Source organism: Daldinia childiae (genome assembly GCF_008694065.1).
Source record: "Daldinia childiae strain JS-1345 chromosome Unknown Scaffold2, whole genome shotgun sequence".
NCBI lineage: Eukaryota > Fungi > Ascomycota > Sordariomycetes > Xylariales > Hypoxylaceae > Daldinia > Daldinia childiae.
The window spans coordinates 3394559-3416345 of NW_022984643.1; the positions used below are offsets into that span (position 1 = coordinate 3394559).

Below are 21787 nucleotides of genomic sequence, written 5' to 3' on the forward strand. Positions count from 1 at the left end.
AGGTACAAGATAGCGATACTGCCTTGAGATCTCCGGCTTTTTCAGTTTCAGACTCGTCATACCTGTCTCGATAGACTTTAACCTTGAAACATTTCGAGATTATCTAGGTAGTGATCGAATCCTCCCCAGAAGGGGTTCCGGGCCTAGGGTCCGAGGGTATACTTGGTCCACTCCTATCACTTTTGAGTCGACAGGAGTTCGAAGTCGCCGCTATACCAAGAGGTTCCAAGCTTGTAGCCCCGTTGTGTACGCATCGTCGTCCGGAGGATATAGCGCTAAATAGCCATGCGGTAAAACTGACCAGTTTTTGGAGCTTGGCCGCCCTCCATTATTATTTGTGCCTGGGTCCTGTAAATAACTGCTGTCTTGGCCAGTAGAGGCATCTTAAGCAGATAGCATTCACGTATGAAAAAAAGAATTACAATTAAATACAAAGTATACAATAATATAATGAAATGTGCATATATGTCATCTAAGTGATATGTTTTTTCTGAATAACTTCCAGTTATAAATCCCTTTATTTTATCTTGGATGTTAAAATACTTAGGTTAGGTACATAGGGAGATATGTATGTACCCGACATGAGCAGCATCAATTCAGCTATCCCACTTTATCTATCAGTCTCCACTTTATTTTTTTCCCTTATCCTCTCTTCAGAGTCCAAATTTTCTTGCGAAACTCAACCATCGAAGCCAGCTCAAATCGAAAACGCAGCAGAATGGGCAAACGAAAGCGGACAGATGCCCCTACTAATGGGGCCAAAACCAAGGAACTGACTATTCTTAAGAAACCTAAAACCACCGAGTCGTTACCAGCAGAAAAAGAGAGTTCTTCCCCATTAACGATCCAAGTCGTTACGGGATCTTATGATCGAATTCTTCACGGATTGACGGCTACTATCTCGAGCGATGACCAAGTCGAGTTTGCTGATACCTTTCTCTTCAATGCGCACAGCTCCGCGATACGATGTATAGCACTCTCGCCCCCTTCGGCACCAGAATCGGGCAAGCTGCAGAAGGTCATGCTGGCCTCGGGTAGCAGCGACGAGCGTATCAACGTCTATAACATCTCGGCGCACCCACCTAGTCGGAAAGATCAGAACGCCTTATCCTCCGTCATGCCTCGAAAGACATTAGAAAACCCTAAGAATCGGGAGATAGGAACACTATTACACCATTCATCTACCATCACCCAATTATCTTTTCCTACGAAATCCAAGCTCATCTCCGCCTCCGAAGACTCTACCATAGCTGTTACAAGGACGAGGGATTGGTCTTTACTGTCAACTATCAAAGTCCCCGTACCGAAGCCTCTGGGTCGACCGAGCGGCGATACGGCGGCGCTAGGTGCGACACCAGCCGGTGTTAATGATTTCGCCGTACACCCAAGCATGAAACTTATGATCAGCGTGAGCAGGGGCGAGAGATCTATGCGATTGTGGAATTTAATGACAGCCAAGAAAGCCGGCGTACTTAATTTTAACCGAGATATACTACAAGAAGTAGGGGAAGGGAAGCATTCGCTAGGGGAGGGCAGGAAGGTAGTTTGGGGTAGCACCGAGGACGGCGACGAATTCTGTGTAGGGTTCGACAGGGACGCACTAGTTCTGGGCATGGACAGCACACCAAAATGCAGGGTTATGCCGGACCCGAGGAAGAAGATACACGAGCTCTGCTACGTTACGATAGACGGCGCGAGCGATTCGTCGCTGCTTGCTGTGTCGACTGAGGACGGGAAAATCATGTTCTTCTCTACGAAGAGCCAAGATCTTATACCGGGTAAATCGTCTACGGAAGGAAAGGGAAAGACGGCGTTGCCAGTAGCCAAGTTGATTGCGGAACTTGGTGGGAAGGAAGCCGGGGTTTCGGGACGTATTAAAGACTTCAGCATAGTAAAAGCCCCCGGGAAAGACGGAGCAGGCAATTTGTTCATAGCTGCGGGTAGTAGCGACGGAAAGCTTCGAGTCTTCAAGCTCGCCGTCGCGGAGCTTAAGGAGGTTAAGGCAACGAAGACGGTGGGCAAACTGCTCGGCACCTACGAGACTCAGAACAGGATAACGTGCGTGGAGGCATTTGCGATGATACCCCGGCCGGAGAACATAGAGGATAGCGAGGACGAGACGGAGGATACGTCGGGGGAAGATGAGAATGAAGATGAAAAAGACGATGAAGATGATGACGAGGATTAAGATAGAAGTAATGAATTGAAGCTTGTGAATAATGACTACTGTATCGCGTCAAATAATAACCTAACCGGTAGAAAAGCTTGAGCTATCATTAAGACAAATTATAGTTATGTTGCAATGTCCATTCCCATGAGGAATTATCTAAATCTCCCAATAGTTATTATCGCTACCGAACAGGATGACACCTACCTAGAGATCGGCATATCCATATCAGAAATCATCTGGTTCCCATCTCTTAAATCTATGGTCAAGTCGGACGATATGCGCAAATCATCCGAAATGAATGCATGGTTCGATTATAGGGGTAAGTTTTTGTCTTCACATGTTTGAACATACGTTTTCTTTCATCTGTTTTCATGAGCTCATCCCATCATCAGCACGTGCTGTGTTACCAGAGAATAAGTACCGTGTAAGCTCTACGGTATAGGAAATACGGGATAAGAAGTTATAGGACAGGACGTTTCCGGTTTGATGCAGGCTGAAACCTCGATCCTTTGCAACGACACGAGGTAGGTTGTATTGCATAAAACGGCTACCTAGCCGAGGTGACCATTGCAGCGGTCAGGATTCATTCATTCGAAGCAAATAACTTGGTTCGATGCCGTGGTACAATACAAATTATTTTCGACCGTGCTGCTGTCGTGTTACCTCAATGCTAACTCGCATGAGGTGTAGTTTTGGGGCATCTTGTGGGATTTGCAGATGAAAGATGCACGATGGTGTCACAAAATGCTGGATGCATGCATGTTGCGGGGTAGCGACGGGATCTACGAGCCAACCAGCGAGATTAAGCTCGTTTTTGCGGATTTCGCATTATAACAAAATAGACGAGAGGCGAGTCACAATGGACGGAGCATGTGATTCCAGGTCGAACCAGGGGGGGCTACTTCCAGTATTTAAATATTGTACCTAGGTACTTCTTAGCCCCTAGTGTATGTACATATAATATGGAAATCACTAGCCGACAAAGTCAAACAGCCACTTCCAAAGGACCCGGAAAGAATAATAACAAAGCCATTCTTCCCTCAAAAAGACTAGTGCGTAGATGTAATACAGAATGTAGCCAAAAGTTATAACCTGCATCGCTAGAGCTTCAATTAGGTACTTCAATAGGTCGGAAGCTTTTAAGTGCTGATGAAGAGGTCAGCACCAAAACCGTCTTAAGGCAGGGGTTGTATTATTAGACAAACCAGCCTGCCAGCCTCTAGGTTAGGCTCTTGCACATCATGAGAGGGGACAACTGGCCGATTCTTCGAATGGCTAATAAGATGAACCGGATTAGTTAGCATCGCGTCCGACGTTTACGTACTTCCATACGTGCAAACAAACTTCTAGGCACCGATATTAATTTCAAGCTAAAAACTTGGACCAATAGGGTAATCAAATATTTTAATCTTTTACCCCCTAAGTATGCAAAATTACATTTCGTGTAAAGACGTTGAAGTTTTTTACCAAGTACAAAGTAACTAACTAACTAGCATGAAAGTAAGACATGTAAAACATCGGGTGCATATGTAAGTACATAATACCTAGGTATCATTGGAAGGCAGTTTTATAAGCGCCGAGTCCCATTTGCATGTGTCGCTTCTCCATCTTACTTACCTCATACCTACCTGTATGTAACTTACCTCAATAGCACCTGCATCTTACTGTTTTTATAGGGCTGCTGACATATATAAAAGCTGGCAAGGAAGGTACAGCTGGGCCAGTATAGGTTATACATGTACGGTTTGTTTTTGTGCGCGTGGGTAATACCTAAGGTACATCCATGAATGGAACAATACCCAAACAAATACCACATACTCCAATCTCTTCTCGTCCTCTTAATATCAAACAGCTTCCTCTCTCCACCAACCATAACGCATAATATCGTCACTATTGCTACTTGTCTTACTTATATATAATCCTATATAATTTGGCTACTTCTACATTTCATCTATCACCAGATTATTTGTTGCAGTGTTGGAGTATTGGAGTATTTCCCGACGTAACACGTACGGCAAGCTGCAGAACATAACCAACCATCGGTTAGACCACCAGATCTGAACCGTTCAAGAGTTTCGTGGAACTTCCAATCCTTTTCATTTTCCACCCCTCTCTTTCTGCAGGGTTCCAATACTCCTCGATTGTGTAGCCAGTCGAATTCGTATTATAGGAACCTTTAGGAACCTTAAATATTAGCCACGCGGCAGAAGTCAGGTGGCATTTTGACCTGCTCCCTCTATTGGTGCTGCCGACTTGATATAACGCCCAATTTTCACCTTACTCGCCTATCTACATTCCATTGTTTCTAAATATTTAGTCGACCTTGGATACTAGATTAATAAAGTGCTTGATTTCGTTACTACCTAACTGCTACCATGTCTAACTCTCAGGGAGACAACGGTCCACCGTTATTACGGCCCATTCCTCGCCGACCTTTCAACCTAATTCCCAGAGAGCCGACACCTCCGAACGACGACTCGCCCGCCCTTATACCATCCACCGATTCGGGACACGTCCCATTACTAAACCTTGAGTCGCTTAACTCTCGACTACTTAGCATGAGGAACACGGGCTTCACTCCCGAATCTACCACCATTAGCCGCACGGATTCTGCACTTAACCTAACGGGCTCGACGTTAGCGGGAATCTACTCGCCTTCTATATGGGGAAAGGATAAATTCTATATGGGACCCGACGAGCCGGGTACGCCTTGGGGAACAGGCGCTGAGACACCCGCGAAAAACCTAAGGATGGACGAGCCAAACTACGAAATACAGAAGGAGAGAGCGCAACCGGCGCGGAGGCGATCTTCTTTACGCCCAGTAGCACGCCCGCAACCACTATCTACCTTACAACGCGTATTATATCACGGCTCGCGCAGTCTGCTCCTAACCGGTCTAGGTGTTCTCTATGGGATACTAGCCGTTCAGTTGCGAGACAGGCAAATAGCTGCAGGTGCGCTTGATGTGCATAATCTGCTCCGGAGCAGTGATGGCAGTTACGATTGGAGGTATATGTCATTCTCAGGCGTGTGTGGAATCGTAATGGGTAGTTTACTACCCTGGTTTGACGGCGTCTGGGAACGAATTTTCGGAGGTGACGATATTGTGGTTGAATCCCCAGTAGAACAAAGTGTAGAAGACGAATCGATTAAAGAGCCTGCCTCTTTCACGGACTGGGCACTTGCGATTAGAGGCATTGGTGCTTTTGTCGGCATCGCCTTTGCAATTGTGCGCTCTCCCTCTTTCGTTATACGGGCAATTCTCGCTAACAACATGTATAGAGAAAACTTCCATGGAGCTCGACCCTTCAAGTTTCGCTTGCGTTTGCCCTCGTGAACCCGGTACTCTGGTATATACTGGACCGATCCATGTCCGGTCTAGTGCTGTCGATCTCCGTAGGACTAGCCGGGTCTGCCATGTTACTAGGACTGAGGCCGGAGGTAGTACCGTCGCCGGCAGCTCCGTCGACGCCTGCTTACGAGGCGTACGGCCCGGAGTACGGTAATGCGACGAGCGGCAATGCTGGCGATCTAGATCAGCAACAACAACTGGCGACAGTCGGCGGGGTGAGCCAGGAGACGATTGCTATGGGCATTTGGTTATGGAGCGTTCTATTCTGCTGTTGCATATGTTTCGGTAACATTGGACGTTGGCTCGCGATTAGACGTGGCGCCACGACGAAAGGACGATGGGCTCAGAGGCAATAATGGCTAACGAAAAGATGGGAGATATAGTTGAGGGGTATTGATCATATTACCATCATACTACCTTATCTAGCCAGAGGTAATAAGGTACAGCTACAAAAAGAAAGAACAGAGAAGAGGAAATTCCTTCTCAACAAATGGAAAAATCTCAGCGGTGAAGGGAGCTATTATTATCACGCCCCATAAAAGCGACTTGGTTGACATTGCGTTTTTTGTTGGAGGGTTGGTCGGAGCATTCTCTCTACTACTGCTTGTTATGGAGTATTAAGGCGCAACTCGGAAATTTTTACGGGCTTGCATCGGGATTGGTGAATTGGGAGCAAACGGAACCAGATGAGCAAGCATAATATGCATATTGTCAGGCTATTGGACTATTCAACTATCGTTCTGGTATATAGCTTCGTATGTTCGGATAGAAAATCTAGTTAGATTTGAGAAGAAGAATATGTTCATATTGGGAATTCGAATATTTAAAGACGTACGTGTTGAAATGAGAAGATGAGAAGATGCGAGAATGATAAATATAAGTGTGATGTTAACTGTCTCTTATTAATGACATTTATCTTATATATTTTTATGAATGAAGGCGGTGAGTTAAGAGAATAGATGTTTGGATTATAGTTACATGACAACTCACGCTCTGGAAATATTTAATATATGCTCTTATAATTAAATAGCGTAAGAGACACTAAATGCACGAATCGGATGCATGCATCCGGGGCTTTTTTGGAGTTTGGAGTTCGTTTGCTCGTACGGTGGAATATGTAGCGTAGCGAATCACTTACATTACTTCTATGATAAAAGAAGAGGGGTTGCTCAGGTCCACTGAGGAGGGGACTGGAGGACGAGCATCTATGAATTTGGTTGGAATCGTAGAAGATCCTCGTATGTTAGCGTCATACATTTGGCTTCCAAGCATTTTATGTATGAGGCGGCTGATTGTTCGTTTAATTACATTAGGTAGCTACTAAAAAAGGGACAGTGGTTAGTATACTAGATCGAGGCTGAATAGAGCCGCCGGGCTGTTGGAGCTGGGCTGGGTTAGGGGAGGATAGAAAGAGATGGTGGCGGTTCGGGTGTATGCGCCCTTCCAATAGTCGAGTATTTGCTTATATTGGGGATAGCTTTAGCTATTTACTATAAGAAGCTTGATTTAGAACCAACTAGTTATATCATGAGTAGTCCAAAGATAGCTAAGCTAAGACAAGCCTCTGTAAGCCCTATGATAGGTAAATCAAGTTCCACCATTGGCCAAAACAGAAATGTGGTTAGACATGTCTCTCTAAATATACGTGCGTACGTCAGTTAAAAAGTCGAGATACACTAGATTACGTACAAGTAATACATTATATACCTATGTAGCGAGGACGATCTCCCAACACGCTGTATTGTGAAGATTATTAATACCCCATTAGTGATAGGTACCTAGATATTATGTTTGAGACAGGCTGAGGAACTATAGGACTTTAGTTAGCGTCGATGCTCGGACAAAATTACGGAGTTTCGAGATCGATTTACACTTTCTATTTACATTAGTAGTTACCGCGAAGAAATAGCTTCAAGTTTGCTTATATATTTCGACTGCCGGGGCTGCTATCGGGGATGCGGGTATAAATTTAGTATCGTCGTATTAATACTAGGATTGTTCTTGGTGCTACACCAAGTTTTTTTTTAAAAGATGATTCGTCATATGTTGGCGAGAAACATGGACTGAGGTGGTACGAACCGATATACCACGTTGTTTAGATATTAACAAATCATCTTTGACATATGTACGTATATGATTATTTGCATTATAAAGGTAGTATTAACATGTTCGTAGATTAAATCGGGAGTAGGTAGCAAGTTTGGGTTAACCATCAACCCGACCGTATCGCGTATAAGTCATGGAATAGGAGAATTTAAAGAATATCCCCAATACTACCGCTTGATAAAATACCAAACTACCGGTACATTTATGTATACTACTACGTACTACGGTAATGGATACCCCAGATGCTTTAGTCTTCTGTCGCCCCGACTCCCCGCATATAATATTAGTTCGTGCTCTCGTTCGACATGAGGTCATTATCATATATATAAGTGTCAAACATAATATTTTCACAGCGTAACTTTAACATGCTATTTGCATAGAAACTGACATATAATTTCTCTACTCATACGAAAACAGCTCTATTATTGGAACTGTTGATATCATCTATTGCTATATCGAATATTAAAATATCAGGACTTGTCTAAACCCTAGCAACTCAAGGGTCCTGCAGATAGATCCACAGCGAAATATTTTCACCTTACCTATTATGGCTTAGATACCGTCTTTAGTACCACAACTAATCGTTAGTGGATTACTGATGGAATGCTGGAAAGTTGTTTCCTTTCCACTTCTCCCCTTCTTTCCCTTCTGCTCTTCTTAACCCCTCTAGTGTCACTTTACTATTGGCTCTACTGGGCTTTTGATTGTCTCATCGAGATCATCAGTCCACGTTAACCGTCCCACGAACCAATCACATATTTCAATTCTGTCTTTGACGACAGCTGGAAGTACCCCTACGACGTCAGGACTTTTTTTTTTTCCCATTTCCTCTCCAACACTCTTCCGACTTCACTCTTCTAACCTATTTCTAGATCTTAGGAGGGAAAATGTATGATGACTTCTATATCTTTTTAACATACAACATGCTACAGACTTGCTATATACCACCTTTCTCTTGACGTCGTCCCCCAATCCTACGCTTTTAGGCGTCCCCCCTCCTGGTTTCTATGTCACCTCCTTTAACTAAATACAACTCCCCACCCCCTATGAGATTTATCTGAGGTTTTAATAATAATATTATTATTTTTACCCATGTTGAATATCTGGATAATTACTTCCTTCTATATGAATCGTTATAAAATAATCGCTCATGATTCAACTACCCATGGAACCCCGTAAATATTCCACTACCACGCGACTCTCTGTTTAACTCTTACGGACCAGCACACGTTAGGTCTTTGTCCTTAGTTAATCTCACTTGGCTACTCGTAATTCTTCCGACTTCGAGTACCACATAGATCTCGTCGTGGTTCTACATATTTATCTCTCCTTTTTTTGTACCTTCCGTTATCGGTTATAAGTAACCCATCCAAGCAGCGAGGCTCGAGAACTGCAAAAGAAAAAAAATTTGTATAACCTATCACGACGGGACACTATCTTAGATAATCCTGGAGACAACTTATCTATTCATTCACTCCCGGTGTCCAAATTATATAACAACATTTTCATGTCCTCGATACAGTCTAACTCGAATACGTCGAGCTCGCCTTCGTCGAATCATTCCGAGAGTCCGACCTCTGAGTCTCATCTCGAGAAAGATGGTTCTCTAACTCCAACCCCTACTGAGGCCGAGCTGCCTTCGACGGTTTCCGAGTTGCATCTTGACGCTGTCAAGGATATCAGGCAAATCGTAAGGCTCATTCAATGTCAAATCTGCTCTAAAATATTGCAGGAGCCGACGACTTTACCCTGCGGACACAGCCTCTGCAAGCACTGTGTACCTCAGACACATGTCCGAACTAATATCTCGTGGCCTGCGACGGCTAACCGGCTTCGTGGGTTTGAATGTCCCTTTGATGACTGCGCAAAGGAACACGCGCTCGGAGACTGCGCTGTTGATGTCACTTTGAAAAAAGCGTTAGCCACTATCAACGGGATTGTCGAGTCGGATCGAGATATGATGGATGTTTCCCATACTTCTACAAGTATCACGGTGCAGGATCAGTGGGACATTGCGGGGATTCCCTCGCTTGCGCATAAAACGAATGAACCTTTCGTGTTAAAAGGAGCTCGCTTTGTCGCGACATATACACTAGCAGAACTTGGCAAGCTGGATTATGGGAGCGAGGTATTTTACTCCTCTGTAGGTACCGGGGCTGATGAGGTAGAGCAGATTGATGTGGCCATGTTGGCGCGGTTAAAGGAATCTGTTAGAACAGAAATGGATTGTCAAGTCTGTTACGCCTTGTTCTTAGACCCTTTAACGACAACTTGCGGTCACACTTTCTGTCGGAGTTGCCTCCACCGCATTTTGGACCACTCATATCTTTGCGCTATATGCAGGCGTCCCTTGTCGATACAGGCTCAGGTCAACCGGCAATCTTACCCTTCTAACGATCGACTGTGTAAGATAATCGATGGGTTCTGGGCCGATCTCGTAGCGCTTCGTGCGCAAGCGTATACACTCGAACAGCAGGCAAATCAGGATGGGTTCGACATCCCGCTCTTTGTCTGTACGCTTTCGTTCCCACGTATGCCTACGTTCCTTCATGTTTTCGAACCGCGCTACCGCTTAATGATCCGACGGGCGATGGAAGGCGACCGAACATTCGGTATGGTACTTCATAACCAGTATCATATGCCTGGCGAGCCTGAGTTTCTGGAAATTGGAACGTTACTTCGCATAGTTAATATCGAATCTTTCGCAGATGGGCGGAGCCTCTTGGAGACAGTTGGTGTTTCTCGATTCCGGGTGACCCGGCACGGGTGGTTAGACGGGTATATGGTCGGTAATATCGAGAAGATCGATGACATCAGCGTAGCGGAGGAGGAAGCTATAGAGGCGGAGGAAACGATGCGCTCTCATAGCGAGAGGGGGTTGGCAACCGCACCACCTAGTCCAGGACAAACGCATCCAGAAGTCGTACCCGTTCGGTCTCTACCGGTATCCGTGTCGCTAGATGACATAGAAACGATGTCAACTAGAGAGTTGGTCGAGGTAGGTGCGGACTTTGCTAGAAGAGTGAGAGCGCAGAGCGTAGCGTGGTTAAATTCACGAGTTTTAGCCATCTACGGCGAATGTCCTGCGGACCCGACTCTCTTCCCCTGGTGGCTCGCTAGCATTCTACCGGTTAAGGACGAGGAAAAGTATAAGCTCCTAGGCACTTCGAGCGTGCGGGAGCGGTGTAAGATATGCTGTCGGTGGATTATAGAATGGGAGGCGAACAGATGGTTAGTAACACATTCTCTTCTTTCACACATGGGCAAAGCCAAACGGTGGTAGGTTATACCCGATACCTCAGAGAGAGGATGAGATAACTAATCTTCATAAAGCTAAGCTCGCTACAGATTGGGTCCTGATTACTGACGCATTGATGGATGCTTCCAGGACCATTTCCGATTGCCTCGTCTTGTAACAGGCTTTTCATATATACATGTTATCGTTACGATGTTGACTTACGACCTATTTAAGGTGGGCTACGAACAAGCAACCCTGTCTTGATCATAGAAAGATGCGGGAGTTATTGTTGGAAGAATTGGCTTTGAAGAAGTATTCATTCATGCTTATCATATTAGTGATACCATCATAGCGCTAGCATTGCCGTGTAGGTATCTAGAGCTGAGGAGTTGTCTATTGCTATTTAGCGCGCTACGCATTATATCACGCATACATCGTCATCGTCGTCGTTGAGGATTGATAGGATTGTTGAGAAAAGGGGATGGATGATATTGTATATAGCTCCCGCATTGAGAGATGAATGAAGATCCCCTTTTTCAAGTAAGACTGTATTTTGTAATACTATGCATTATACGGATACAACTATCACGAATACGTTGGATCTTATTGTGTACCTAGTCTTCGTGCTAGTACGAATACTGATAATATATATACGCTATATGTCTTATGTAATTACCTAATGTAGCTCTATGTAATTTGCGGGGATTTTGCTATTAGTTGAGCTTCTTTTACATCATTTGTTAAGCTTGATATAACATTAACCTCAACCTCAACTGCGACTAACTCACTTATAATCATCTAATCTTCGCAAATACACACTCCTACATAAAGTAAATGCCCATTACTTCATTCACATTATTCCCAGGTCTACTACGGAATAAGTCGTCGCACCTAACTCGACTCCTTGCTTTATCGTCTATCCGTCCAACGGCTTCAAGAGCAGGTTTAGGACATCGCTTCCGGTCGGCTATGGAGTATACGCATGTTGCAACGCCGGAACGGTGTTATGCTGACTTCTGTTTGATTCCCGTGAGTTAACTTGTACCTGGCCTTTATATCCGCTTCCTACACATATCTTATTTATACCTGCTATGTGCGCATATACATATTGCTTCGATACCTTGATATACCTTTTATAGTATTCACAGCACTTATAGCCTCATATAAACTAATATACGTAATGTGCATGTATAGGTCGGCACAGGCAATGTCTCAGTCGCAGAGGAAGTAGCCGAGGTGCAGAAGCTGCTTAAGGCCAGTGGACTCACTTACACGATGCATTCTGCGGGGACTACTGTTGGTAAGCTAGCTCATCTCCAACTCTCCAACTACCATATCTTATCACCTTCTTATTATGTTTTCTTGTTTTCCCGTTATATTGCATGTCTGGTGCTAACTGATAGTACATAGAGGGATCATGGGACGAAGTCATGAAAGTCATCGGACAGGCACATAGTGTAGTCCATTCTAAGGGTGTTGTTCGTGTGCAGTCGTCGATGAGGGTTGGGACTAGGTATGTCTTATATTTCTTTTGTCTGGGCTTATTATCCAGCCTAAAGTTATCGCTCTACTCGTATATCCATCTATAACATCCACGCTTAACTGCTACACCTTCCCTCGACCTATAGATCCAATATTGGCTAATATTATACTCTTACTATCTCCAGGACGGACAAGAAGCAGACAGCGGCAGACAAGGTCAAGCGTGTTGAGGATCTTTTAGCAAAGCAAACTACCAGCTCTTAAGCATTAGTTATTCGGTTTAAAGTAGGAGGCGAACTCCACCATAGCAGACACGATGAATAGTCTTTGTAACCCTTACGTACTGACAGGCAACACGGAGCGATAAGCAACAATTTAAACAAGTTTCATGCATATATTCAAACAGACATAGCTAGCGTACACCTGACATGTTCCACCCCAGGCATTTTCCTACTACATATATACTACATATACACGTCAAATTTTGGGCTCAACGACGAGAACAGCATCAGACCCTACTAGATACGTCTGTTCGTCTCTACATAGCGGCTGTCCTTTTCTTTTCTTGGGCAGGAAAACGTCGCGGTGGTCTAACCGCATGTTACCTCTTAGCGTATTCTACGCGCGGACGGTCTGCTTCCTTGATGACTTGCGCAGTTCCTTCTCCTTCTCCTTCTCGAGGTACTTCTTCTGCGCCTTAGCATCCAAGGCATTGAGCTCGGCATCGCGCTTAGCCTTCCTTGCCTTGTCGCGCTCAGCTTGTCGTTCCTCGGCCTTCTCCTCTTCGGCTGCCTTTTGGATCTGCTTGATGGTCTCGTCTCGGACAACCTTGATCTTGCGTAGGATCTCTGGTCGGAAGTGGGCAGACGACGCTAAGTGATCAGGGATCCGGACGAAGTAGGCCAGGAGAGGGGCAAGATCATCGTAGTTATTAGACGACGGAAGACGGTACCGTAGGTAAAGGCGCTTGCGAGGAATCGTTTCATCCATCCTATAATACATTTAGCAACTTTTCTCTTCGTAGGAATCCAGGCAGTAAATTGTATCGTCTTTGTTATGTGTAACCGCATCAGGTTATACATAACTAACAAAGAGTGCGTACTATTACTAAAGGGAGGGCTTACTTAGTAGGCTTGTCAACGGGTTGATCGCTGATAATGAGGTACTCAAATAGATCACCAGCTTGTTTGATAGCCGAGGCAAGCTCATCTGTCAGTAGCGTCTGGGTAACCTCAGCGCTCTCGCTCATGACTGTTGTCCAGATGGGCAGCTTGGCGTTGTCCTTAGTGAAGGTAATAGATAAGTCATAGCGATCTTCTCGGAGCTTCCTCATATTGTTCTTGTTGACAATAGCCCAGACAAACCCATCGAAAGAGCTCTTGGAATCCTTGCTTCGTAGCTCAGCGGCGCCTGGTAGGGCGGGCACAATCTGAGCCTCCTTGCCATCGAAGGGGTAGATAACAGCCTCAACCGCATCCTCGGGGGCAGCAAAGCTGTCGAAAAAGAAACTCAAGGCAGTTTCCAAACCAGTCATTACGGGGTTGAAGCGCTTCTTCAGGGTCAACTTGATATCCATGAAGGCGACATTCTGTCGGCCAGTCGCATAACTCGCGTACTCAAACAAGCTCTTAGCCTTTAGCAGCTTCTCGGGATCCTGGTTAGATTGCTGCGGCACTCCACGAAAGCCGACAAGCGCGAATTCACCGGTAAGGATTGGAGCGTGGGCTTTGATCCATGCTCTCGCCTTGGTGCGATTGAGTTTCGTACCAATGAAGTGCAGGGTGAAGATGACAGCAATGATGACCAATATGATACCCTCAGCTCGGAATTCGCTTAGACTATGGCGCTCATGAATATTATACCATTTCGTATACGGACGAGCAGTAGGCACAGGGCCACCGAGGCCAGTACCACTAGGGACGGTCTCGAATGGTATAGGCGCTGGTGAAGGCGCATCGGCGAAGTCGGCAAAGTCTAGAAGGTTGAGTGTTAGTTATGTAACTAACTACCTAGATAAGTAGATATGCTGGTAAATGAATTGAGGTGTAAGAGTTATATATTTGTCGGGTATTGACTCCAGGCCAGGTGTTCAAGAAGCAATTCTTGTCGCGTAGTTTGTGAATGCGACTTGGGATATAACTTACCTGAATCGGCGGAGGGAATTGGAGTAGCACTAGACTTGCTACCTCCAACAAAGTTCTTTAAAAAGTCCGCCATGGTTGCGGGACTCGTCGCGGAATTTTGATGTGCGCGGCGAGGTTGAGAAGGCGGAGTCGAAAATCGAGGGTCGAGGATCGAGAGACGTGGAACAATTTGGAGCTTTCTCTACTTCTGGGTAGCAATCTCCAATAAATCGCTTAATTACCTAACCCGCCTGCCCGCAAAACTTAAAAACTATAACTTAAACCATAGAATTGGAACGTGCACACACACCTATGAGTTGGGGTTTTGGGGAGAGTTCTCCACATTTGGCCCTAAACAAATTGTGGCTTAAACTTCTACTGTGCAAAACGTAATGCATTAGGTTTAGACCTGTTACCCGGCAACCTGCAGTCAAAGAACTTAAAGTCAATAATTACCTAAATTATGGCTGTCAAAGTCAAAGTCAAAACCAAAACCAAAACCAAAACGCATAGACAACATTTAATAAATAATGAATGCTATTAGAATCCAACCAGAGGAACAAACAAGAAGAAAATGTCGAAACAAACTTCTCTACGTAAATATGGAAAACAATCCAAGAAACCCAAAGCCGATCGATTATTTGTCGACCTACCAAAGACACCAATGCGAAATCAGCCCCAGAAAGTAATAATAGAACAAGACGATGATAGTTCCGATAAAAAAGTGCTGGAGGAATTGGTTGGAGGGATTTCTGCTATGGCGATACAAGATCAAAACATTACACCACCAGGTTCACTCCGACGCTCTCCTAGACGAAAAGAACAACAGGCTCTCCTAAAACCACCACCACCCCTTACCCCGGCTCAACTCCGAAGACTCCCAGTAATAAGCCCACCTGAGCTAGAAATACAAGATCAACTTAAGGATGGGGAAGAAAAAAAGGAATTACAAGTGCTTTCCTGGGCCGACATATGCCCACCGGGCGATAAAATCGTCAAGATAGCAGAGGCTTCTTATGCGGAAGTCTATCGCGTGACGAACGAACGCGGGACTAGCATTATCAAAGTTATCCGGATGGAATCACCGATAAAGGCACAAACAAAACCTCAACAAAAATCGGGGCTTGTTGACGAAGAACCACATTCCGAGTCGGACTTGATGGGCGAATTAAAGATCTCAGAGTGGCTTGCCGACATACCAGGTTTCGTCGTCTATAAGGAAAGATACATAGTTCAGGGGAAGGCTTGCAAGGAGTTACTCGAGACACACCAGGCATTTCACAGGAAGTTAAAACGGCAGGATCCAGATAGACTTCAATTCTATCCATCGCCAAGCCGATACTTGCCTGGCACCAAGTTCCTAGTGGTTGAGCTAGGTGACGCGGGGACGGCACTTGAGGATTTTGAGCTGGAATCTGCCGACCAGCTATGGGATATATTCTTTCACGTCACCATCGCGCTCGCTCGTGCCGAAGCTCATATAGAATTTGAGGTTAGTAGATCGAGTCCCATTTCACCAGACGCCCTAAACTAACAGTACTAGCATCGGGATCTTCACGAGGGAAATTTATGTATTCGTAAGATGACAGAACCGATTCCCACGGCAGACCGGGAGCGTTCTAGCTGCTTTGGATTTTCTGGTCTCGATGTAACGATACTCGATTACGGGCTCTCTCGAGCTCACGCCAACTACGAGGACGAAGATTCATTACCTATTGCTTATGATCTAGAAAGGGATTTAAGCATTTTCACCAGCGAACACGCACCCCAGTGCCAGGTGTATAGACGTATGAGATCCTTTATGCTGCGAGGAGACCGAGTGTGTCTACCCCCAAAAAGTCACAAGACACCTTACGAAGAGGGAATCGACGGCCCAATTTGCTGGGCTCAACACGAACCTTACACGAATGTATTATGGCTTGCGTATATCTACCAATGGATGGTGAAGCATTTCAAGGGACCCAAGAAAGAGGTCAATGCTTTTAAGCGCGCCACGAAAGAATTCTGGACGTACCTCGACCCTGATGCTGCTGAAAATGTACCGGGCTTCGGAAGTGCTAGTGATATCGTGAGGTTCGCACTGGAGTCGGGATGGATAGAAGAGGACCAGTTGATGGGTATGCGGGATGAAGTCGAGAAATCGATATTATCGATTCTGACGACTAATGACTTAGGAAGGGAGATAGATGAGGAAACTTTTGCAGAAGCATATCTGAGAAGATCGCCTAGAAGGCGCTAACGTAATGCTGTGTAAGCTTGCGGAAATAGATATGTCGATCAACGGCGTTCGGATTAAGGGGCTACAGGATCAGGCTTATGGACCGGTATTGGTCTACAGTGGTTAAGGTTAAGGAAAGGATATAGGATACCATTTGATATAAATTGTTAATCATGCTATGATAGCCTATACGTGACTACGTCTGAAGCTGATATATGATTCATGCTGGTGGATGTAAGAGCGATTTGCTACTATACTTACTGGGGGAAGTCGCATACTCCATCCTGATATCTTGTTTTCGGAAGGCTTAAAATGGCACAAACCAGTTTTGACTTGGTCGAAGCTCGTATAAGTGTCAAGGGAGATCGTATCTCCTCACTGCATGCACCGCTGATCAAGTCGATCTTATCTAGTTATCATCGCCAACACAGACAGAATATAGATATTCTCCGAATCGCACCAAAAAGTAGAAACAGATCGTGCTCGGGGACCTACATGAGATTATAGTCTATTTAATCTACGTCGTCCGGTATTGACCCGGTTCCTTTTCATAGAACCAATCATCCATACACGCGACTTGCTATAGCTTGGTACGACGTTGTGCAGCGGGAGCTATTAATATATTTAGATATATTTATTGCTTCGACCTACAGAGAGACCTCGCGTTACCTGAACTCACCTGATGCGGTGTGAACTATATTCTCAGCCATTATTGTATCCTATCCTATTAGTGAAGCGCTGAATGCGACCCCGATATGGGAGTTATAGTTATGGCCCCTACGAATAATGTGTTTTCGCGCCAAGGAAAGATCAGCGTCTACAGAATCGATTGGCACGCAGATCAAGTTTTCCAGCCGCGCGCAATGGCAAGGCGGCGGCTTGATTTTTCCAATTTTACTTTTCAGCTTGCCCACCATGTCTAGCTTGCCGGGCTGGGTTTAATACGATGAGTTCCCGTCGGGATGGTAAACAATAGCCGGTGTAACATCGTGTCCCGTCGCCTTGGTGGGCCTTACGTAGTACTACGTAACTAAGTGGATGTGTTCAATGCTGCTTGAATATATCAAGTTTTTTCGACGTATGTGTATACGTATGCTCGACTTAAAGGTTGACACGTACTCGTCCGACATGAAGTTATGAAAGAAGGAATAGTAATAACAATAACAATAACAAACATTTATCCCTTTACAGTAAGGGGGGATATTGGGCATATACTCCTTGCCGAGGTTGATGTATAGTAAGCAAAGTATTATGTAAATAACTACGTGGATAGGAGGTTGGCAGATTCCAAGTTGTAGCCTCAAATTGGTAAAAGGGGTCTTAGGGGTTGTTATGTAAATGCTTCCAGGTACCTTCCTTATGTATGTAATACCCTAATATCTACCTACCAATAGCGGTAGCATCCGGTCTCTAGGACCAATAGAATAACCATGAACAAGTTTATACTTTTCAATGACCCACATTAGTGTGTTTCAGATCCCACTCGATCTTAATAGAGATAAAATATACATAGGTACCGAGTTCCATGCTTCGTACCTGGCAGGACTGGGTTTTCCTTTTTTTTATTAAGGGGGAAATGATCAGCGACATCTCGTCGTCATCCCACTAAAGTGGCCCTGTAAATTCTAGCCCTCCAACCCGCCATCCCGCTTCGATCCTCGACAAGGCGGAAGAACAAGACAATTGCCAGGCTACCAGGGAATATGGAAACTAATATAGAAACCAAACGAAACTTGATCCCGGCTAGTCTAGTCAATCGATCCCAGGTCCTAATCGATTATTCCATAATACTTATTCATTCATCAAGAAAAAAAGGAGCTGGGCGGAGATGAACAAGATGAACAAGATGAACAAGATGGGGACCCTCTGTTTCGATATACATAGAACTTTTTAATCACGCATTCAAGCATTGCAATAGGGGGAACAATGTAGGTCTTATGTTGTTTCTTACCACCGCCAATCACCTACCTACATACATACATACAAACGTACTTACATCTGTATGTAGGTTTTTATTTATATTGTAAAAGAGGGGGAGGACCCTTACCGCAAGTCTTCTTTTGCTTAGATTTACATAGAGAGGGTTACCTTTTTTTTTTTCCCGGCTCAAATCCTCGAATTTCTGGTTTCTCTCTCGGTCGTTTTGGGGCGGATTTGCCGCTAGGCCCTGCTGCCCTGATGCCCTGCCATTCCCCTGCATGACGAATCGACGAATAACTTCGCGCCAACCGTTCTCTACTTAGCTTTGCAGGCGTGTGGCATGGGATGACTGACCTATCATGCAATGTCTTCCAACCCAAACCAGCCCAGCCAGTCCAGCCAGTCCAGCTTGACCTACCAAAATCCACCAAAGCCCACCCAACCCCTTTCTAAATCTCCACCTTCACGTCAATCTACCTTAACCTACCTTGCCTACCATGGCATGTCTGAATTACACCTGCATAAGGTACCGAAGCTACTATCAGATGGTTTCTATTTTCTTGCCGAGCCGGCCTGTCTACCATACGACCATACCCTACCGCCCCATAGGCTGAAAGATCATGGTCCACTAATTAATATACGAACCTCCTCCGTAGTCTTCTAATTTTTCTTCTCTCCCTCTCTCCGCCTCTTCACCTTGCAGACCTCTATCCGCTGTCTTGGGTTTTAACCATTCGCTCATTTGCTTGTCGCGATTTACACTCTTTCAGAGCTCCGCCGGCTGAGTCTACCGTTCATTTACCAAACAAATATATTGTTTGTTCCTTCTTTCTTGGACTGGTCCCCCCTATCAGCGCTCAAGTCGAGACTTCAAATCACCGCCCACAGACTACTTCGTCAGTCAATCCTTATTAAGGGCTTGGTCCGGTGTTAGCATTTAAAGAATATCATTCCCTGAAACAAAAAAGTTCTAGGCACTACAATCAGTTGCCCATCACAATAGAGCAGATACTTTGAGGCATACGAAAAGCAAAGCAAACATGAAGTACGCAACTGTTGGTGCTCTGGCCTCCGTAGCCGCTACGGCTGCGGCACAGAAGACGGACTCGACCTTTGCCGTCCTCCATTTTACCGGCCAGCACAAGTTCTTGACCGAAGGTCCTATTGATCCTGTCGTCAACCCCGGAACGGAAGCAACCCATTATCATAGTATCATGGGAGGTAGCAACTTTGGCATTTCCACAAAGGGTGACGATCTCTTAAGTTCGGAATGTACTACGACCACCATCAAGAACGACAAGAGCAACTACTGGGTTCCATCTCTCTTCTTCCAAGATCCTAAGGATGGCAGTTTCGAGAAGGTACCCCTGTTTTACATGAATGTGTACTACTTGTATGTTCTCCTATTATAATGTTTATGAGTGAGATATATTGGATTTATCTAACAAATGTTTAGCTTCGAACCCACTAACAGCACTATTGAGCCGTTTCCCGTTGGGTTGAAGATGCTGAGTGGTGATACCAAAGCCAGGGATCCTCCCAAATTTGGAGGTGGTGGCAATGTTGACCCTACCAGGGGCCCAATCCAGCCAGTTCAATGGACTTGCCCTAGACAGAGCTACGATCCTCCGTCCTACCCTGTGGATTCTGACGGAACCATGGCCGGTCTTCAAGATCCCCAAAACCAGGGCGCAGGTGCGGGTTTCCCCCTTTACGACTGCGACGGCACCTACTCTCCCCTCCGTCAAGATATCCATTTCCCTTCGTGCTACAACCCAGAGGCTGGTCTTGATGACTACAAGAACAACATGGCATGGCCTACCCCTGAGAACGGGCTACTCAACTGCCCTGCCGGATGGATCCACGTCCCTCACCTCTTCTATGAGGTCTACTGGGATACTCCCTCGTTCAAGGATAGGTGGACCCCTGATGGAAAGACCCAGCCTTTCGTTCTGTCCAACGGTGATGCTACTGGTTACAGCTCACACGGTGACTTTATCTCCGGCTGGGACCAGGACACCCTCAAGACTATTATCGACACTTGCAATGTTGGTACTCTCGGTATGGAGAACTGTCCTGATATTCCCGGCGGTGTCAACGACAACCAGGACTGCACGATCGAGCCTGCTGTCGGTACCATGGTGAAGGCTTCGCAGACTCTCAAGTCCCTCCCGCTCAACTGCCCGGTTACTGGTTGGGGCAAGGGTTCTTCCAGCGACTCTGACTCTGACTCTTCCTCTGAGCAGCCTGCCACCTCGACCGTGAGTAACTCCCGGACCCATTTTTCTTTGACAACTTGTTTCGGTGCCTTCTTCCTTTGCCTCTTGAACATAACCTAGTACTCCGGGAACGGACCAAGTTATATAAATGTTGTTACTAACACTGGATGCCATAGTACAAGGCAAGCAGCGCCGCCCAGGAATCTTCTGCGCAATCTTCGACTGTCGAGTCGGGTTCTGTCCCTAGCGGAAATGCGTTTATTGAGCGACCCAGCTCATCTACTGTGGCCGCAGCACCTGTCGTCACCGCCGCTGCAGTAAAGGAATCGTCCGAGGAGAGCGATCCCAATGTTGACACCGTCTGGGATGTCGTATACGTCACCGAGACTACCACTGTGCAGCCCGAAGCCACGCCTGTGGCCCGCAGACGCCGTGCTCCCCTACACGGCCATGGCCACATCAAGCGCCACCAGCACAACGTACACGGCCGCCGATAAGCAAGGGCGCGAGTGGCCAACCAACCAGTCAATTATTTGATTCTATGTCCATACACGAATTTGTAGGGATTGCGTGGCGCTGTCGAGGGTCGGTCGCATCATAGAGGATCCATGGGAGGGCATGTGATATTGGGACGTTTTTGATTTGCTATTATTCTTGGATATGTAGGGCGGGAAAAGTCCGCGAGACATAGAAAATTCTAGCGACGCCTCGCTGTCGATACCTTGATCAGGGACGCACTTAAAATTGGGCGATGTACGAGTCACATTTAGAGGATACGTAGCTTGCGCTCATCTTCACTTCTTGATGTATCATATTCATATACAATTTATGAACATGATTGTTCGATTGACTATACATTTGCATAGAGTATATCTAACTCTGTACTTTGAGCGATTCATTTATAGCTGGCAGTTGTCCGTGTGATTAGTGTTCCCTTTTGTCCCGAGCTATGCTCGTT

The 21787-nt window shown here is 45.6% G+C and overlaps 7 protein-coding genes across 7 annotated transcripts; 6 read left to right on the forward strand and 1 right to left on the reverse strand.

Moving 5' to 3' along the window:
• Nucleotides 1-718: 718 nt before the first annotated feature.
• On the forward strand, nucleotides 719-2188 carry GL218_01846 (Protein MAK11; the record flags this gene model as incomplete). The annotated part of the gene is made up of 1 exon (XM_033578330.1): nucleotides 719-2188. The coding sequence occupies one exon, from the start codon at nucleotides 719-721 to the stop codon at nucleotides 2186-2188; it is 1470 nt and encodes a 489-aa protein (XP_033439573.1).
• Nucleotides 2189-4545: 2357 nt separating this feature from the next.
• GL218_01847 (putative insig domain-containing protein) lies at nucleotides 4546-5879 on the forward strand (the record flags this gene model as incomplete). The annotated part of the gene is made up of 2 exons (XM_033578331.1): nucleotides 4546-5400; nucleotides 5454-5879. 2 exons carry the CDS (start codon nucleotides 4546-4548, stop codon nucleotides 5877-5879), a joined length of 1281 nt encoding a protein of 426 aa, XP_033439572.1.
• Nucleotides 5880-9136: 3257 nt separating this feature from the next.
• On the forward strand, nucleotides 9137-10912 carry GL218_01848 (LON peptidase N-terminal domain and RING finger protein 3; the record flags this gene model as incomplete). Its single annotated transcript, XM_033578332.1, has 1 exon — nucleotides 9137-10912. The coding sequence occupies one exon, from the start codon at nucleotides 9137-9139 to the stop codon at nucleotides 10910-10912; it is 1776 nt and encodes a 591-aa protein (XP_033439581.1).
• Nucleotides 10913-11836: 924 nt separating this feature from the next.
• Nucleotides 11837-12613, forward strand: GL218_01849 (UPF0045 protein ECM15; the record flags this gene model as incomplete). The annotated part of the gene is made up of 4 exons (XM_033578333.1): nucleotides 11837-11896; nucleotides 12062-12167; nucleotides 12278-12380; nucleotides 12535-12613. The coding sequence occupies 4 exons, from the start codon at nucleotides 11837-11839 to the stop codon at nucleotides 12611-12613; spliced, it is 348 nt and encodes a 115-aa protein (XP_033439580.1).
• Nucleotides 12614-12967: 354 nt separating this feature from the next.
• GL218_01850 (uncharacterized protein) lies at nucleotides 12968-14566 on the reverse strand (the record flags this gene model as incomplete). Its single annotated transcript, XM_033578334.1, has 3 exons — nucleotides 12968-13340; nucleotides 13474-14323; nucleotides 14494-14566. 3 exons carry the CDS (start codon nucleotides 14564-14566, stop codon nucleotides 12968-12970), a joined length of 1296 nt encoding a protein of 431 aa, XP_033438634.1.
• Nucleotides 14567-15046: 480 nt separating this feature from the next.
• Nucleotides 15047-16711, forward strand: GL218_01851 (Serine/threonine-protein kinase haspin; the record flags this gene model as incomplete). The annotated part of the gene is made up of 2 exons (XM_033578335.1): nucleotides 15047-15964; nucleotides 16016-16711. The coding sequence occupies 2 exons, from the start codon at nucleotides 15047-15049 to the stop codon at nucleotides 16709-16711; spliced, it is 1614 nt and encodes a 537-aa protein (XP_033438635.1).
• A 2939-nt stretch (nucleotides 16712-19650) lies between these two features.
• GL218_01852 (uncharacterized protein) lies at nucleotides 19651-21326 on the forward strand (the record flags this gene model as incomplete). Its single annotated transcript, XM_033578336.1, has 3 exons — nucleotides 19651-20003; nucleotides 20067-20871; nucleotides 21006-21326. 3 exons carry the CDS (start codon nucleotides 19651-19653, stop codon nucleotides 21324-21326), a joined length of 1479 nt encoding a protein of 492 aa, XP_033438636.1.
• Nucleotides 21327-21787: the final 461 nt, after the last annotated feature.